The 12,820-nt window shown below is 37.0% G+C and overlaps 1 protein-coding gene across 2 annotated transcripts in view; it reads right to left on the bottom strand.

The window, feature by feature from the left end:
* The window catches only part of LOC118248158 (musculoskeletal embryonic nuclear protein 1), a 39,888-nt gene that overhangs the window by 6,459 nt on the left and 20,609 nt on the right, over nucleotides 1-12,820 (bottom strand). The window contains exons 5-9 of one of the 2 annotated variants that reach the window (XM_035546842.2): nucleotides 7,964-8,076; nucleotides 6,982-7,059; nucleotides 5,935-6,084; nucleotides 4,908-5,018; nucleotides 972-3,908 (exon numbers count right to left, since the gene is read on the bottom strand). In XM_035546842.2, the coding sequence (XP_035402735.1) occupies nucleotides 3,882-3,908; nucleotides 4,908-5,018; nucleotides 5,935-6,084; nucleotides 6,982-7,059; nucleotides 7,964-8,076 (479 nt within the window). In that variant the 3' untranslated portion in view covers nucleotides 972-3,881. Of the gene's footprint in view, nucleotides 1-971; nucleotides 3,909-4,907; nucleotides 5,019-5,934; nucleotides 6,085-6,981; nucleotides 7,060-7,963; nucleotides 8,077-12,820 lie in introns of those variants that run through there. The other variant, XM_035546843.2, reaches the window with a different exon arrangement.

Genomic DNA, 12,820 nt, shown 5'->3' with positions numbered 1-12,820 from the left:
GCTCATTTTGTTGGATATAACCAGAGAAGTGCAAGTGTTTACTGCAGCACCCTTTGGTAAGCAGAGACAACTCTGTAACACACAGCGTGTAGGAGTGATGTCTTCTTCAGACAGCACTACTTCTCCTCTTCTCATTTTGCTTTGTGAAGTAGTGGTGATGGAAGTCAGCAGGGCGACGTTGCTCATCTCCAGCATGTTGCCCTCTGGAGATGGGGTACAGAGAGGCTACTTGGTCCTACAACCAGACAGCCCCACACAGCCCGTCTGTCTCACAAGGAGAGACTATGTGAGTTTTGTGATACACAGCGCTTCACCAGCTTCTCAACAGGACCCTCAGACACCTTCCTTCATTTCTACTACCTGCTGCAAACACATCAGAAGGGGGAGAAATGATAAGATAGGGTAACAAGTTATTGCATTAGGCTAAAACCCTGCCAAGGGGCAGGATACTGGAGGTAAATTCAGACATTCTCAAGTTCACACATTTTTGTGGCCAATGACCAAAAGGTCTGGCTTTGCTCCAAAAGCAGAAAGCAGGCTGTGATTATCAGCTGTATGGTACAGCACCTTAACAAAGTCCTACATTCCAGAGGGCTTCGGGTCTATGTTCTGCAACTTCAGCAGCTCTCAGGGTGCACATCCAGGGTTTTCTATTGCAAATACAGATGGTTATTCTCCATGTGTGCACACATTGAGGGCAAAAACTCTCCTCAGGGCACAGATTTGAACTTGCAATGGCTCTTATAGTTGTAAAAAATATTTGCTTTCTAAGAATAACAGTCCTTCCTAAGAAATGAGACTTAACTATTAAAGGACAAGAATATACAGAAATTAATACTGACATGGGAGTGCAAAAAATTGAATCTGCAGTTCCAAGGTTAAACTCCGCTAGCAAAACCAGATGCCTGCAACAGCACATTATAAACACTCAAACATGCTCACTTTTAAACAGAAGGAGCATAAAACAAGTGTACAAATCTGTAATAAGTCAAACTTTATTGTAAACCATTATACAATGTAATTACATCAGATACCCTTAGAAGTTTACGGTAACACTACTGATTAAACAATATGGTCCAAACAGAGGGCAGCAGAATACAGCTCGTTGGTTTTGCTCACACAGGCTCTACTCTGAATTTACTTACAAACAAACCCAACATTCAGTTTGAGACAGATACCCACGCAAAGACAGAAACACCTACAAAAGAGTCCCTTTTTTAAAGATACTGCAGTTTTACTTTGTAAAACCATAGTAGTCATTTTCAGTAATTGAACTGGAAACTTTAAATACATAAAAAAAGTTTGCACGCCTATGCTGTAGATCTACTCTGACTTGATGTGGCTCTTTCATTACTGGTTTCTCCTGCAAAAAGCACAGCAAAGTTGCAAACATGGGTTAGTCAAGCACAGTGGCAGAAATTCCTTGTGATGCTCAGCTCTCAGCAGAGCTGCGAGCCCGCTCCTCCCTCCCCAGGTGCAGCTGGAATCTGTTGGAGGGGATCACTTTGCATTGCTCTAATTTGCAACTCATTTTCTGAGTTTTCCCTGAAGAAAAGCTATAGTACATTTTAGTTAGCAACATTAATATACAGCATTTACCTACTTAAAGTAAGACAAGGGGACCTGAACATATCAAAGCCAGAACTTGAAAACCACGTATTAGACGACACCAGTGTTTTAAATTTATGCAAATGTGTCACAGGTCAGATACCAGACACAGTTAATACATTTAGGTTGACCATTCGTGGTAAACTCCATTTGCACCAGTGCTTCTGTATTTCTTCGGTAAGTTACAATCCCTTTCTCTTACTTTGGCATATACTACATAGCTTATTTTCATTAAACAATCACATTTTTTAAGCACAGCCTGAAGTAAACCTTTGCTATGAGTTGTCCTGAAGTCCCTTTACCAGGCATTAACTCAGAGCACCAATCTGAGCATAAATGCAAATGTTGTTGGGCCGCAATATTATTATTACTGGATCAACTCTTGATGAAAAATTTATTTCAGCCTGCAGTGCCACTACATTTCAATGAGCAGTAAGACATAGTGAAGCACTAGGTACATACTTCCTTCTCACACACACACACAAGCTCTTCTGACAAGAGCATGTAATCTTGTATTTACTGCGAGAATTCCAATTCTTACCTTACAAAGAGGGAAATTGCCAATTTTACATTTTCCATTTCTCTTCCATATGATAACAGAAAATGAAAAAAAAACAGTTTTGTTATTTGGCTAAGGTTGGGAATAAATTTTGTATACTTTAGTAGAGAAAGTTAGAATTGTTTTTTCCCTCTGAAGATATAGTCCTTTTACTACTGTGGTATTTAAAATATTTGACTTCTGTCTCTTTGGCTCGTAGTGCTTTACTATGTCATCTTGCTAGGCATACCAAAATCTCGAACCAAGTGACATTTAAGCACTTAAGACAGAAAAAAAAATAGGTATTTGTATACCTTTGCTATAACCACCTTCAAGAAACTGCTCCATAGTGCTTTATACTGTTTTGTACTTGGTCAGTAAGTTTGAGGTCTGCTCAAAACAAATATTTTACATGATTAAGGCCATAATTTTATACTGACATTTCACAGACTAAACATGAGACTAGAAATAGAAATCATTTCGATAATTTAAGTAATTATAGAAGAGGAGGGAAAAGGAAGATAAAATGAAAGCTTGTACAGTTAAATTTGTGTGCGCTGCTCAGTTGACGAGGATAGCAATGACTGTGCAGTGGTATGTAGCACATGTTAAATACTTTTATTTCACTATCTGAAATAGAACAAATCCTATGCTAAAAAATAAACACTGACATTTGCAACAAGAGCCAGCTCTAGCTCTTAAATTCCTTTGGAACAGTGAGCTGTATGAGACTATCCTGTTGATGAAAATGAATTCCTTTAAATACTGTGCTTTTGGAGATATGAGCCTGCCCAACAGTCAACAATCAAGAGAAGATGCTAGTCACACAATCAATGAAAAAAAACCAACAAAACTAAAACAGAGGCAACACCGATTAGAGACATTTCCCCAGCCCCCTACCCCCACTTCAGAATAACTCAATTAAGCTTCCATTGTCATTAGTTTCTAGATTTAGTCTAAAAGAAACACTAGTATTTAAACTTATTGCAGTTATTACATTTCAGTGCACAGTAACAGAGGTCAGTGGCTCAACTAAACTTGCAAACGTTAGGTTTGGTAAAATGTCCCTTTTAGTCAGCCGGATCTGCCGAAGTGTACCTGAAGTCTCAGAACACTGTGTTCACCTCAGCAGCCAAGCGGTGAAAAGGAATGCTGGAATAGTGAAAAGAAGTAAGGGAGCGCACAGTTCAGTATTTACTAAGGCCCAAGAACCCCATTTAAGTGGCCTGGATAATAAATCACATTAAGACCTAGTAAATCTATAAAAATGTAAAAAATCTTAAAAAGTTCTGAGCAGTTTTCTGATGAAACTGTTTGGTTTAAGGCTTGGAACATTTCTGATGTCTAGATTGTAAAACAGATCTGCAATTTATTTCTGTTGTCACCTCTTCGACACACCGCCTTGTCCTGTACAAGGTTTAGCTACGTAAGGAAAGCTGTCAGAAACAATCATTTAGAAAATTCGCAAAGCAAAAGGATGTAACTGAAAACATGTCTGCAGGGTTTTAAAGCAGCACATGTTGACAATTATTAGAAGACAGACACTGAAAACTGCAGAAATTCTGTAGTGACTGTATTATACCTCTCTTTTTTAAAAATACTAAAGAATAATCAGACTTAAAGGAAATTAAACAGAAGAAACCCATTTTTAAGCACATTAAACAGAAGATTGCTTTTTCAACAAAATCAAGTATGGGACAGAATTATTCACAATACTGTAGCACAGCTCCTCCAATCAGATCAAGGTCCTGGATGGCAGGCCCTATACAAGGAAAAGTGAAAGAAATGTTCCATCTCTCTTGCATTATACGAGAGGTACACATAACAGACTTAGAGAAACAAAAATACTTACAGTCATCCATAGATATATTCATTTCACAAATAAGTAACCTATCACAACAGATTTTCGTTATACACTAAAGTGCACATTTGTCAAATATGCAAACAACACCTCCTATTAAAAAAGGTACTTTCAAATTATGTGGTCAAAAGCACACTTAGGACTGCATTTTTAGTGATATTTGGTGACTTCAGCAGTGACAGAGAGCCTTTCCCTTTGCAACCTCTTTGTCTTAAACCAGGACACAAGGATAAAATTATTTTCACTACACATCTTATGACCTTTTCTGCACAAAAAAGGGAACTGCACCCTTTTCTCTGACAAAGAGAATCTTTAAATACAACTGTATGAAAATATAACTTAAATATAAAATAGTCAAATAGATTTGAGGAGACTTGGAAAAAATCTTTGTTCCACCTATTAGTTCCATAGGTACCTGGTAGCAAGTAAACATTTGTACTTTAAAAAAATAACATTAAGTTACAGCTTGTAACCATAAACTATTCTGCTCTAGGAATTATGCTGCAAAAGCCAGTTTTAGTAATAAAACACACTAACTTAGTTGATTCAGATGCCTTTTTGAGAACATCTTACACTGTGTCATTCACTAACCATAAATGAAAGATCGCTGTATCTGTTTTCTATGATCTTCTCTGAAATGTCAGATACAAATCACCTTAGTGACTAGTCCTTAACAACGCTGTTTTCACATATGATGAAAAGACATTCTTGCATAATTGGTCAGTGTGTCTGTAGTGCAACTGAACTGCAAGTCTTCCAAATGCTTGCATTATGTTGGTAGACCTTGCTTTTAAGTCAGTTTGTATGAAAAGGGAGATGCAATTGCAACATTAAAACCCACTGACTGAGGAGTTTTTGCCATGAAACCTGCAAATACACAGGTCAGAGAATGTGTCATACAGGCAGACCAAAACGATGCTTCTTTTTCTTAATGGACTTCAAGTTGGTCAGTCTACGCAAGTCCTCTTCAGCGTCTGATTCCTCCATCTCATCGTCTGCTGAAATGAGGATCTAAAAACAAATTACAGATTCTGAGTAACATGGATCAAAGTCAGTCTTTCCTCATTCTACTTTTAACTTACTATTTTTTATCCTTGCAAAGGACCTTAGTATTTGCTCTAGAAAGAGCTTACCGAACATAATTTGGATTTACTGCCAGTTCTATCAAAAAACTGCATTCTGTCATGCACCCTACTGGAACCTCAAGTAAGCAAGCACCTCAAAGAAGGATGCATGCAAATTAATCTCTACTACAATCACAGACTCTTAACCTAAAGATTTGATTCCAGCACCTCCAGAACAGTGGGGGCAGCTTGCTGTTAAAGTGAAAGGGAATGCATAAGCTCCCCACCAACATTTGCACCATGATAGTCATTTTATTAAAAAACAAAATATACAGGCAGCACTGCCTAGAATGCAGAAAATTGACTAAACACATCAACTGACTAAAGCAAAAAACTTACCTTCAGAGATACTGCCCATCCTCCAGGCAAGCTATACTAAATAATATTAAGTGGGCACTTTTAAAAAGTTATTTGCAAGAGCAAAGACAAGTACTTCTACAAAAATCAGGCCAATTGCCTCCTCCAGCTTCCTCTCACTTTAAGCCATTAACCTGTCTTCAAATTAGAATGGTCTGTTAGCTTCGTGCTCTATGTGAGATCTGTAGAAGTATTTGTAACACAGTTCATCTGTGACATTTACATATATTATGTCTTCCCGCTCATTTGAAAGGAAAATAACTAACCGGTGAGTGGTGCAACAATAACTTTTCTTAACTGGTTTTCAATTGCAAATACTAGGAACCACTGTTAGAGGTACATGCAAAGAATATCAAAACCGAGTTAAAAATGTTACAGTCAAATCAATAGCATGAGGGATGAACTGGATTGACATTGCATTAATTGCAGTAATGAACTCTACATACTTCTGACTCTGACTCTTCATGTGATGCTGCTCTCCTATATCGGACTTTACTTCCATTTCTTGAATCTTGTCCTGCTTCCTTTTCTTCAAGTTTAGCTTTTGTCTTCCCTTTCTTCATAAGAAAATTATCTACTACCCAGAACATTAATGCCTGGTAAAGAGAAAGAGAAAGGTGACAGTTCAGTTTTCCTCAGATTAGCATATGTTTGTTCAGTCAGCATTTGGACAGAGTTAGGAAAGCTTAAAAATAATTCTGAATTGGCCAAAAAGGTAAAGTTTTGTACAGGCATATACTCCCACAGCTTATTATACACTGCATAAATGCTCTAAAACACATCCACTTTATTCCTTTCAGAAGAGGAGAGAATAAGCAAAACAGATGCTGTTCAGCGTGATCATACATTAACTCTGTATAGAAATGTGAATGGCTTAGGCAGACATCTTATTGCAACAAACTTTCAGTTTGCAAAGATAAAATCCATGCTTGAACAAATTAATGAAAGCAAAAGCTGCCAGCAGGTATTACATGCGAAGATACCATCTCTGACTCTTGTTCCTAAATCCCAGATTGCTGGAAGGGTATTCTTTGGGAAGGCTGATTACACACTTCCCTTTCCTTCCACTCCTGCATAGGCCAGCCACTATCAGCTGTCATCAGACACAGGATACTTCACAGCACAGCCATCCTTAGCCCAACTGTTTCCCAAAGCAAATTTCAGTGTCATTTCATAATCTCTATGTCAGTATTTCAGTATTACATTCAATCTACCAAAGTCATCAGCCCAAAAGGGTCAATGAAGCATTTCTACACCTCTTCTCAGCCTGGTTACTTAGCTCAGTATAGGTTTCAGCTAAGAATAATCTACATATCCAGGCATTTTCTCCATTCTTTAACACCCTTCCTTTTAAAAAATTAAAATAACTTAAACATCGAGGTACATTGTGCTATATGTTTAAGGATTAACATTTAAGGATTAATGTTATTTAACTATCATATGGGAGAAAAATACAAGTAAATGTCTCACAGAAGCATGCAAGTTGTACTAACATTAACAAAGAAGGGAACTATCAACATGACGATAGCCAACTCCAACTGGGGGTTCTCTATAGGATTCAATAAAGCTACCTGTGAAAAGAAAAGGATTAAATTCAGATCATGGCAGCACGTGCTCACAACTGGATTAGTAAGTGCAATTATTTTTGTACTAGCTAACACTATAGAAATAATTCATGTGAACCAAACAAGGACAGCTTTGTACAAAAAGGAAAATATTTAGGACAGTTTATAAATCACCACAGATAAGTAAGTAAGCGGGGGTGGCAAGAAACTTATCTCTGTTGTTTTTGTTTATAGAAGTCTGAAGAGATGCATTCAAACCATCTTGGCCATTTTAGAGCTGTATGCTCTCAAGGAACATGTTTTTAAGTTTTATCTTAAGAAAATTCAAAAAGACCAGAGCTTTACAAAATACACAGTAAGGAGAGGATTCAGAGTTCCCAAATTAGTCCAGACCATATAATAGGAACTAACTGGTTTTAATGTGCTATAGTACCGCACCCCATCACTTTTGAGTATTAAATTACACAGATGCTAAAATAAATATCCAGTCATCAGCAATTGGCTTCACTAATCCACTGCAACTTACTAAAAGCATACAATTTAGGTTTATCAACAAAACCGTGCAAAGGAAATTTAAAATACTACAGAAAACAAAACAAAATAGCTTTGAATAAGGTTAAGAAAATGAGAAAAGCAGAAAACACTACCTTCAAGAGCACTCAGACAAGTAGATAGAATAAAATTTTATATGTCGTTATATATATATATATTCCTGGCAATGAATGACAGAAAGCCTATTTAACAGTAGCCTAATTAAAGTACAGGAACATACTGCTCCCAGAATTAAATGGCATTGACTGTAGTCTGTTATGATGGACAAGTTAACCAAATAAACACTGGAACATTAGAAATCTATGCTTTACGGCTTCCACCTGAAATTCATTTGTAAGATGCTGTAAAAAACACAAACCTCCTTCCATTGAGGTATCAGAAGCACTATAATGATGATGGTTTTCTCAAACGTCATAATCATGATGTACAGAGCACACTGCCCCACCCAGGCACTGCACTGCAGTGGGTCACCTGCAATAAGGAAGAAAGGTTCAGGAGATGCGTATGCTTCATTTTACTTCACAGCAAACATTTCAGAAAAACAGTATTAGAGGAAGGGCAACTATATCCCCTCACAGTGCCTTCCACTATTTCCTTAGTGCTGTTCCTTCCCCTCCCTCAGCCTCACCTCAATTTTCAAAAAGTATCAGTTAGAAACTGAAAATACCCGGACTTTGTCTGATTCAGTGGTGCCTGCTTATGTGCTGTTTTACCTAATCTGATGACGAGTTAGATATAGTTGCGTTACCTTTATTTCTCACAAAACTGTTCTTTTTTCTCCTCTATTACAAAGCATTGAATTTCCTAGAACGGAAAAACTTAAAACAAGCATGGCTGAGGAGAAGCATCTTTCTCTTCACTACTACTTTAAATAGAAACATGAGGATTTCTGCCATTCTCCCTAGGCTACCTTAAACATATCTTTTGTCTCTACAAATTTGGCTGCTGTAACTAACCAATCTTAACTGCAGCAACAGGTGCAAGCACCGATATGAAAAAATTAATTGAATAAGAAGTTAATTAAGATCACATTTTCATTTCAGTGTGAAAGGGTTTGAAACTGTGCTGCACCCCATTAGAACATGGCAGAGTGAAAACCTGAGTGCGCTGTTATCTGCCAACAGAACGAAGACCATCTTAGACAAATATTTGAACAGGAAAACTCTGTAAACTATTAGATTCCATGAAAGCAAGGAGAGAGAAAAAAAAAAAAAAAAAGGAAAAGAGAAGAACGGTATGCCTAGCAGCTTTGCAGGGGAGCTTAGAGCAGCACTTCGCTGGAAACGAAAAGGAAGCTTTGGCAGGGACTGTCAGCTCTTTAGACTTCCCAGCAGCCTTCTGCATCATCTTCAAATGCAGCTTAGAACTCTTCAGCCTGGGGATGAACAATGTGCAATGGAAATTCAGATGCCTTTATGTATTTGTAATGCATAATGGATAGTTGCTACTTCCTTTTCTGGAAGATTTCTGAAAGGCTTTCAGTACTAATACTTGGTAATAGTCTTGAGACTTACTGTTTGCTGCTTAAATGCTACAAAGAAAAACTGATAAATGAGATCGGAGTCCAAGACAAAGGACATTTTCCAAATAAGTTTTACAGTAAGAGCTAATGGATCGACACTCAGTAGTCCAAAAGAAAAACAGTTAAATACTCAAGTTTTATAGTTACGCACTGCAGTTTAAGGCTTCTTTTGTGAAAAAAATAAATATATATAAGATTTGAAGGCAGAAACAGTAATTCACAAGTAAGCAACTGTGATTCTTCTGGGGATGCAAGGCCTGAGTTAAATTTGATAATGAAATTGTATACTCCACATTTTTATTTGCATTCTCTAGTTTTCTTCAGTAAGTAGCAAATATGCAAAAAATGAGATCTCTGGAGACGCTTTCAAACTAAGTTTTTTAAACAATTTCATAAATTATGTAATTGGAGTGAAAAACGTTAATAGCACTGTCACATCCAGGCTGTGTTCCCAAGAATATCTGGGACATTCGTACAATCAAAGATTCAGTGCATAAACTCAAATTAGAACTTTAAAGCTAATGTTGAAGCCATTAAGCCCTAATTTCATTTCCAAAGTTTGGGACAGTCTTTTGAATTCTGATTTTATACCTTCCTTGTATAATCTGTGCACTTAGAACATCCTTGCAAGTCAAAAGAAAATTTGTTACTGAAAAAAAAAACACAAAAACAATCCACATTAAGACTGAAACTGAAAAATTTTGAAGCCTCAGCAGTGACAACTGTAGCAACATTTATTTTTTTAAAATGTTGGGCAATGGTAACTAGTCTTATATGGGGGCATCCTAGTTCACATCAGCTACTGCATAGAATCGTGGTTATAGACAGCACTTAAACAAAATATCTGTGATTCCTCTATCCTGTAGTTTGTTTCTGTTCAAATCCCGAGGAACTTTCTTACAAAAATGTCAACTCACAGAACTTCTCCAAGACCAATTTTCAAAGCTTTTATAGCAAGTGCCTATCTACCCTACAGGTAGGCTATAGGTAAATGAGTAAGTTGTTCTGCAAATCACAAGCAAAGAGCTAGAGGGAAAAGATTCATCAAATGCAATTCCTAAGCTTTGCCATCTGAAAAGCACAGACATTTTACCTGTCAATACAGTTCATTGTCAACCAGCAGGGTTTAGTCACCTGTTTTCTTCTCACAGCAGCTAAAGTAGCTACCACAAGAAGGGAAGAGGAATGCAGGGAACATTCTTTTTGGTACAGATCACAACTGCTTTTCTCCTATTTACATACTCTACTATATAAACTGATTCTGTACTTCCAGCTGCTGACATAATCAATCTGATAATACAAAACTGGAAATGTGAAGGCAAATCTAGTAAGTTTAAAAATTCTGACACACGAATGCCCTCAAGGGAGCATCATGCTAGTTGGTTTGTAAATCAGCATGCAGTGCTGTTTTGCTGTACTAGCAGCGACTATGTTGATATTTTGGTATCCATTCTTTCCTTGAGGCATTTACACTTAAAAACTATCCTCCATATAAAGAGAGGCTTTTAAAACCAGCAGGACAACTGCTATTTTTATGACAGCATCTCAAGTAATGAATCACCAGGGATCAAGTAATAGAGCTAAGACGGGAAATGAGCTCACAGTGAGAATTAACTTGAGACAAATGATTATTTAGGCTCTAGAAACACAAACATCACTCAATCAAAAGAAGAGACTTGCTGTTTTGTGGGCTTTGTTTTTCCACACTTGCAAACAAACAAAAAACATACTGATCTTCAAGCAAAGGCCTTCCTTTAGTACTTCAGATAAAATGGCACAGGTCTCCAACACATTTCAATGAGCAGCCACCTTGCCACTAATGTATGCTATACATCCATGTTTACCTCCAAATACGAATCTAAATGCCCTTGAGACCCCACAGAACTGCTGTTTAGTCCTCTCCTTTTACCCCACTTCATTTATTTATTTTTAAGGATCTTACAAAATATAAGATGAGCTTTCTTGTAGCCAAGGTGAAAAGTTTCAGATAAAATGGTAGTAAGTGGGCTTTCATTTCAGAAACAACAGTGGTGCTTAAGGGAAGAGGGCAGCAAACAACCCAGTGTGACTTGCCCTTTTTAGACAGTTCCCCATTTCTTGCATGGGATCTAACCTTAATGCACAACCGTCAGCAATAACTGTCCATCTGGTACCTAGTTCTCTTCATGCTAGAAGTTTTTCCCACATCACTAATGAAAACAGATTTACAATACACTTTTTATTAGTCCTTTTGATAGTTTGTTTAAAAAAACCAACACACTAAGGTCAGAGGCAGCACATTAATGAAGATACAAAGAAAGTCACTAACAGAATGATCTGATATTGGAAAGAACAACTAATTAAAAGGAGTTAGAGAATTTTATACATGACTTTTACACATTTTGGATCTCCTAACTCAAAATGAAAGTGAAGGATCAGTCCCAGCCCACCTCAACATAAGTAACAAATTCAGCTGTGGATCTTAAAAGCTTAGCTAATGCAGTAACAAATGCCTAACTAAAATAAAAATGGGCTCATTTAGAAGTCAGTAAGAGATGGAAACAATTGCAGGAGAGTCCCCACATCCTCCCATCCACTGAGACTACTTATTTGTGAAAGGAAATTAAAATGGGACAAGAGAGATCTCACAAGAAAAAACAATGCTACAAGAGGAAAAAAACCCTCTAATATTTAACATGATTACGACTACCTACCTATAATGGTAACAGATACAGAATAAATTTTGCTCTGAGTAGAAAGCCAGTTTTACATGGGGTAAAAGCTATTAAAACATTTCAAATAGTTTCAAGCCAAGTCAACACTCATAAAAGGGGATTTTGAGCAGCAGGTCTCACAGCTAAGTCAGAAGGTAAGTTCAGCAATGTCTCAGCCCTTTAACCTTCCCTGAGCATTGGTGCTTACCTAACCCCTTAGAAACCCAAGTCTGGGGACTGATCTGGAGAAACTATTTAGTTTTCTACATATGGCAAATTTTCTGACAGTTTAGCTCTCTGCATCAGTTCCCTGAAGAGTGAGATGAGCACCAGTCCAAGGAAAAGAGTGAAAGCATTTGGACAGTGGTACGTGGGAAAAAAGAAGATAAACAGTGTTGTGGCAGCATTGATTTAAACAGCTTTAATGGTCATAAACTGTAGCCTAAGATATACATTCATTCGACATTAATTTAACATTAAAAAATGCACTAATGGTAGAGGAAGCTATTTCTCCCAATACATATGCCAGGCATTTATCTATTTTAAACCTGTGACATTAAAAACAAACAGCAATTAATGCTATTTGATTTAATTGCAAAATTCCCAACCATTTAAAGTACTTGAATTTAACAAGGCCTTTATTAATTTTTAATTATGTTAGCCACTTAGGTGTTTGGTTGGCTGTTTTTATTTTTTATTTTTTTGTCTTTCTTAGACAAAACCAAACAATGGTAATTATGAAACTGCTACAAAAGCTTTTACTTTGTTAGGCAAACGTTGTTATTATTTTTAAACTACAGTGTGTTTTTTTCTCTGGTAAAGAGCCATAGCTCTCTTGTAAGACAACCCCTCTCCACGTTCTTATTTCAAGGAGCTTCAAGTGCAATTTTTAGTATTTATACAGAACTTCGATTCCCAGCCCGCCAGACTAAATGATCTGAAAATATCAGGTTGAACAGAATTGAATGCTGTGTACATAATACATCAAGTTTTTTTTGCA

This window comes from Cygnus atratus, chromosome 10 (genome assembly GCF_013377495.2).
Source record: "Cygnus atratus isolate AKBS03 ecotype Queensland, Australia chromosome 10, CAtr_DNAZoo_HiC_assembly, whole genome shotgun sequence".
In the NCBI taxonomy this organism is placed as follows: domain Eukaryota; kingdom Metazoa; phylum Chordata; class Aves; order Anseriformes; family Anatidae; genus Cygnus; species Cygnus atratus.
This window is presented reverse-complemented; position numbering and strand designations above follow the sequence as displayed.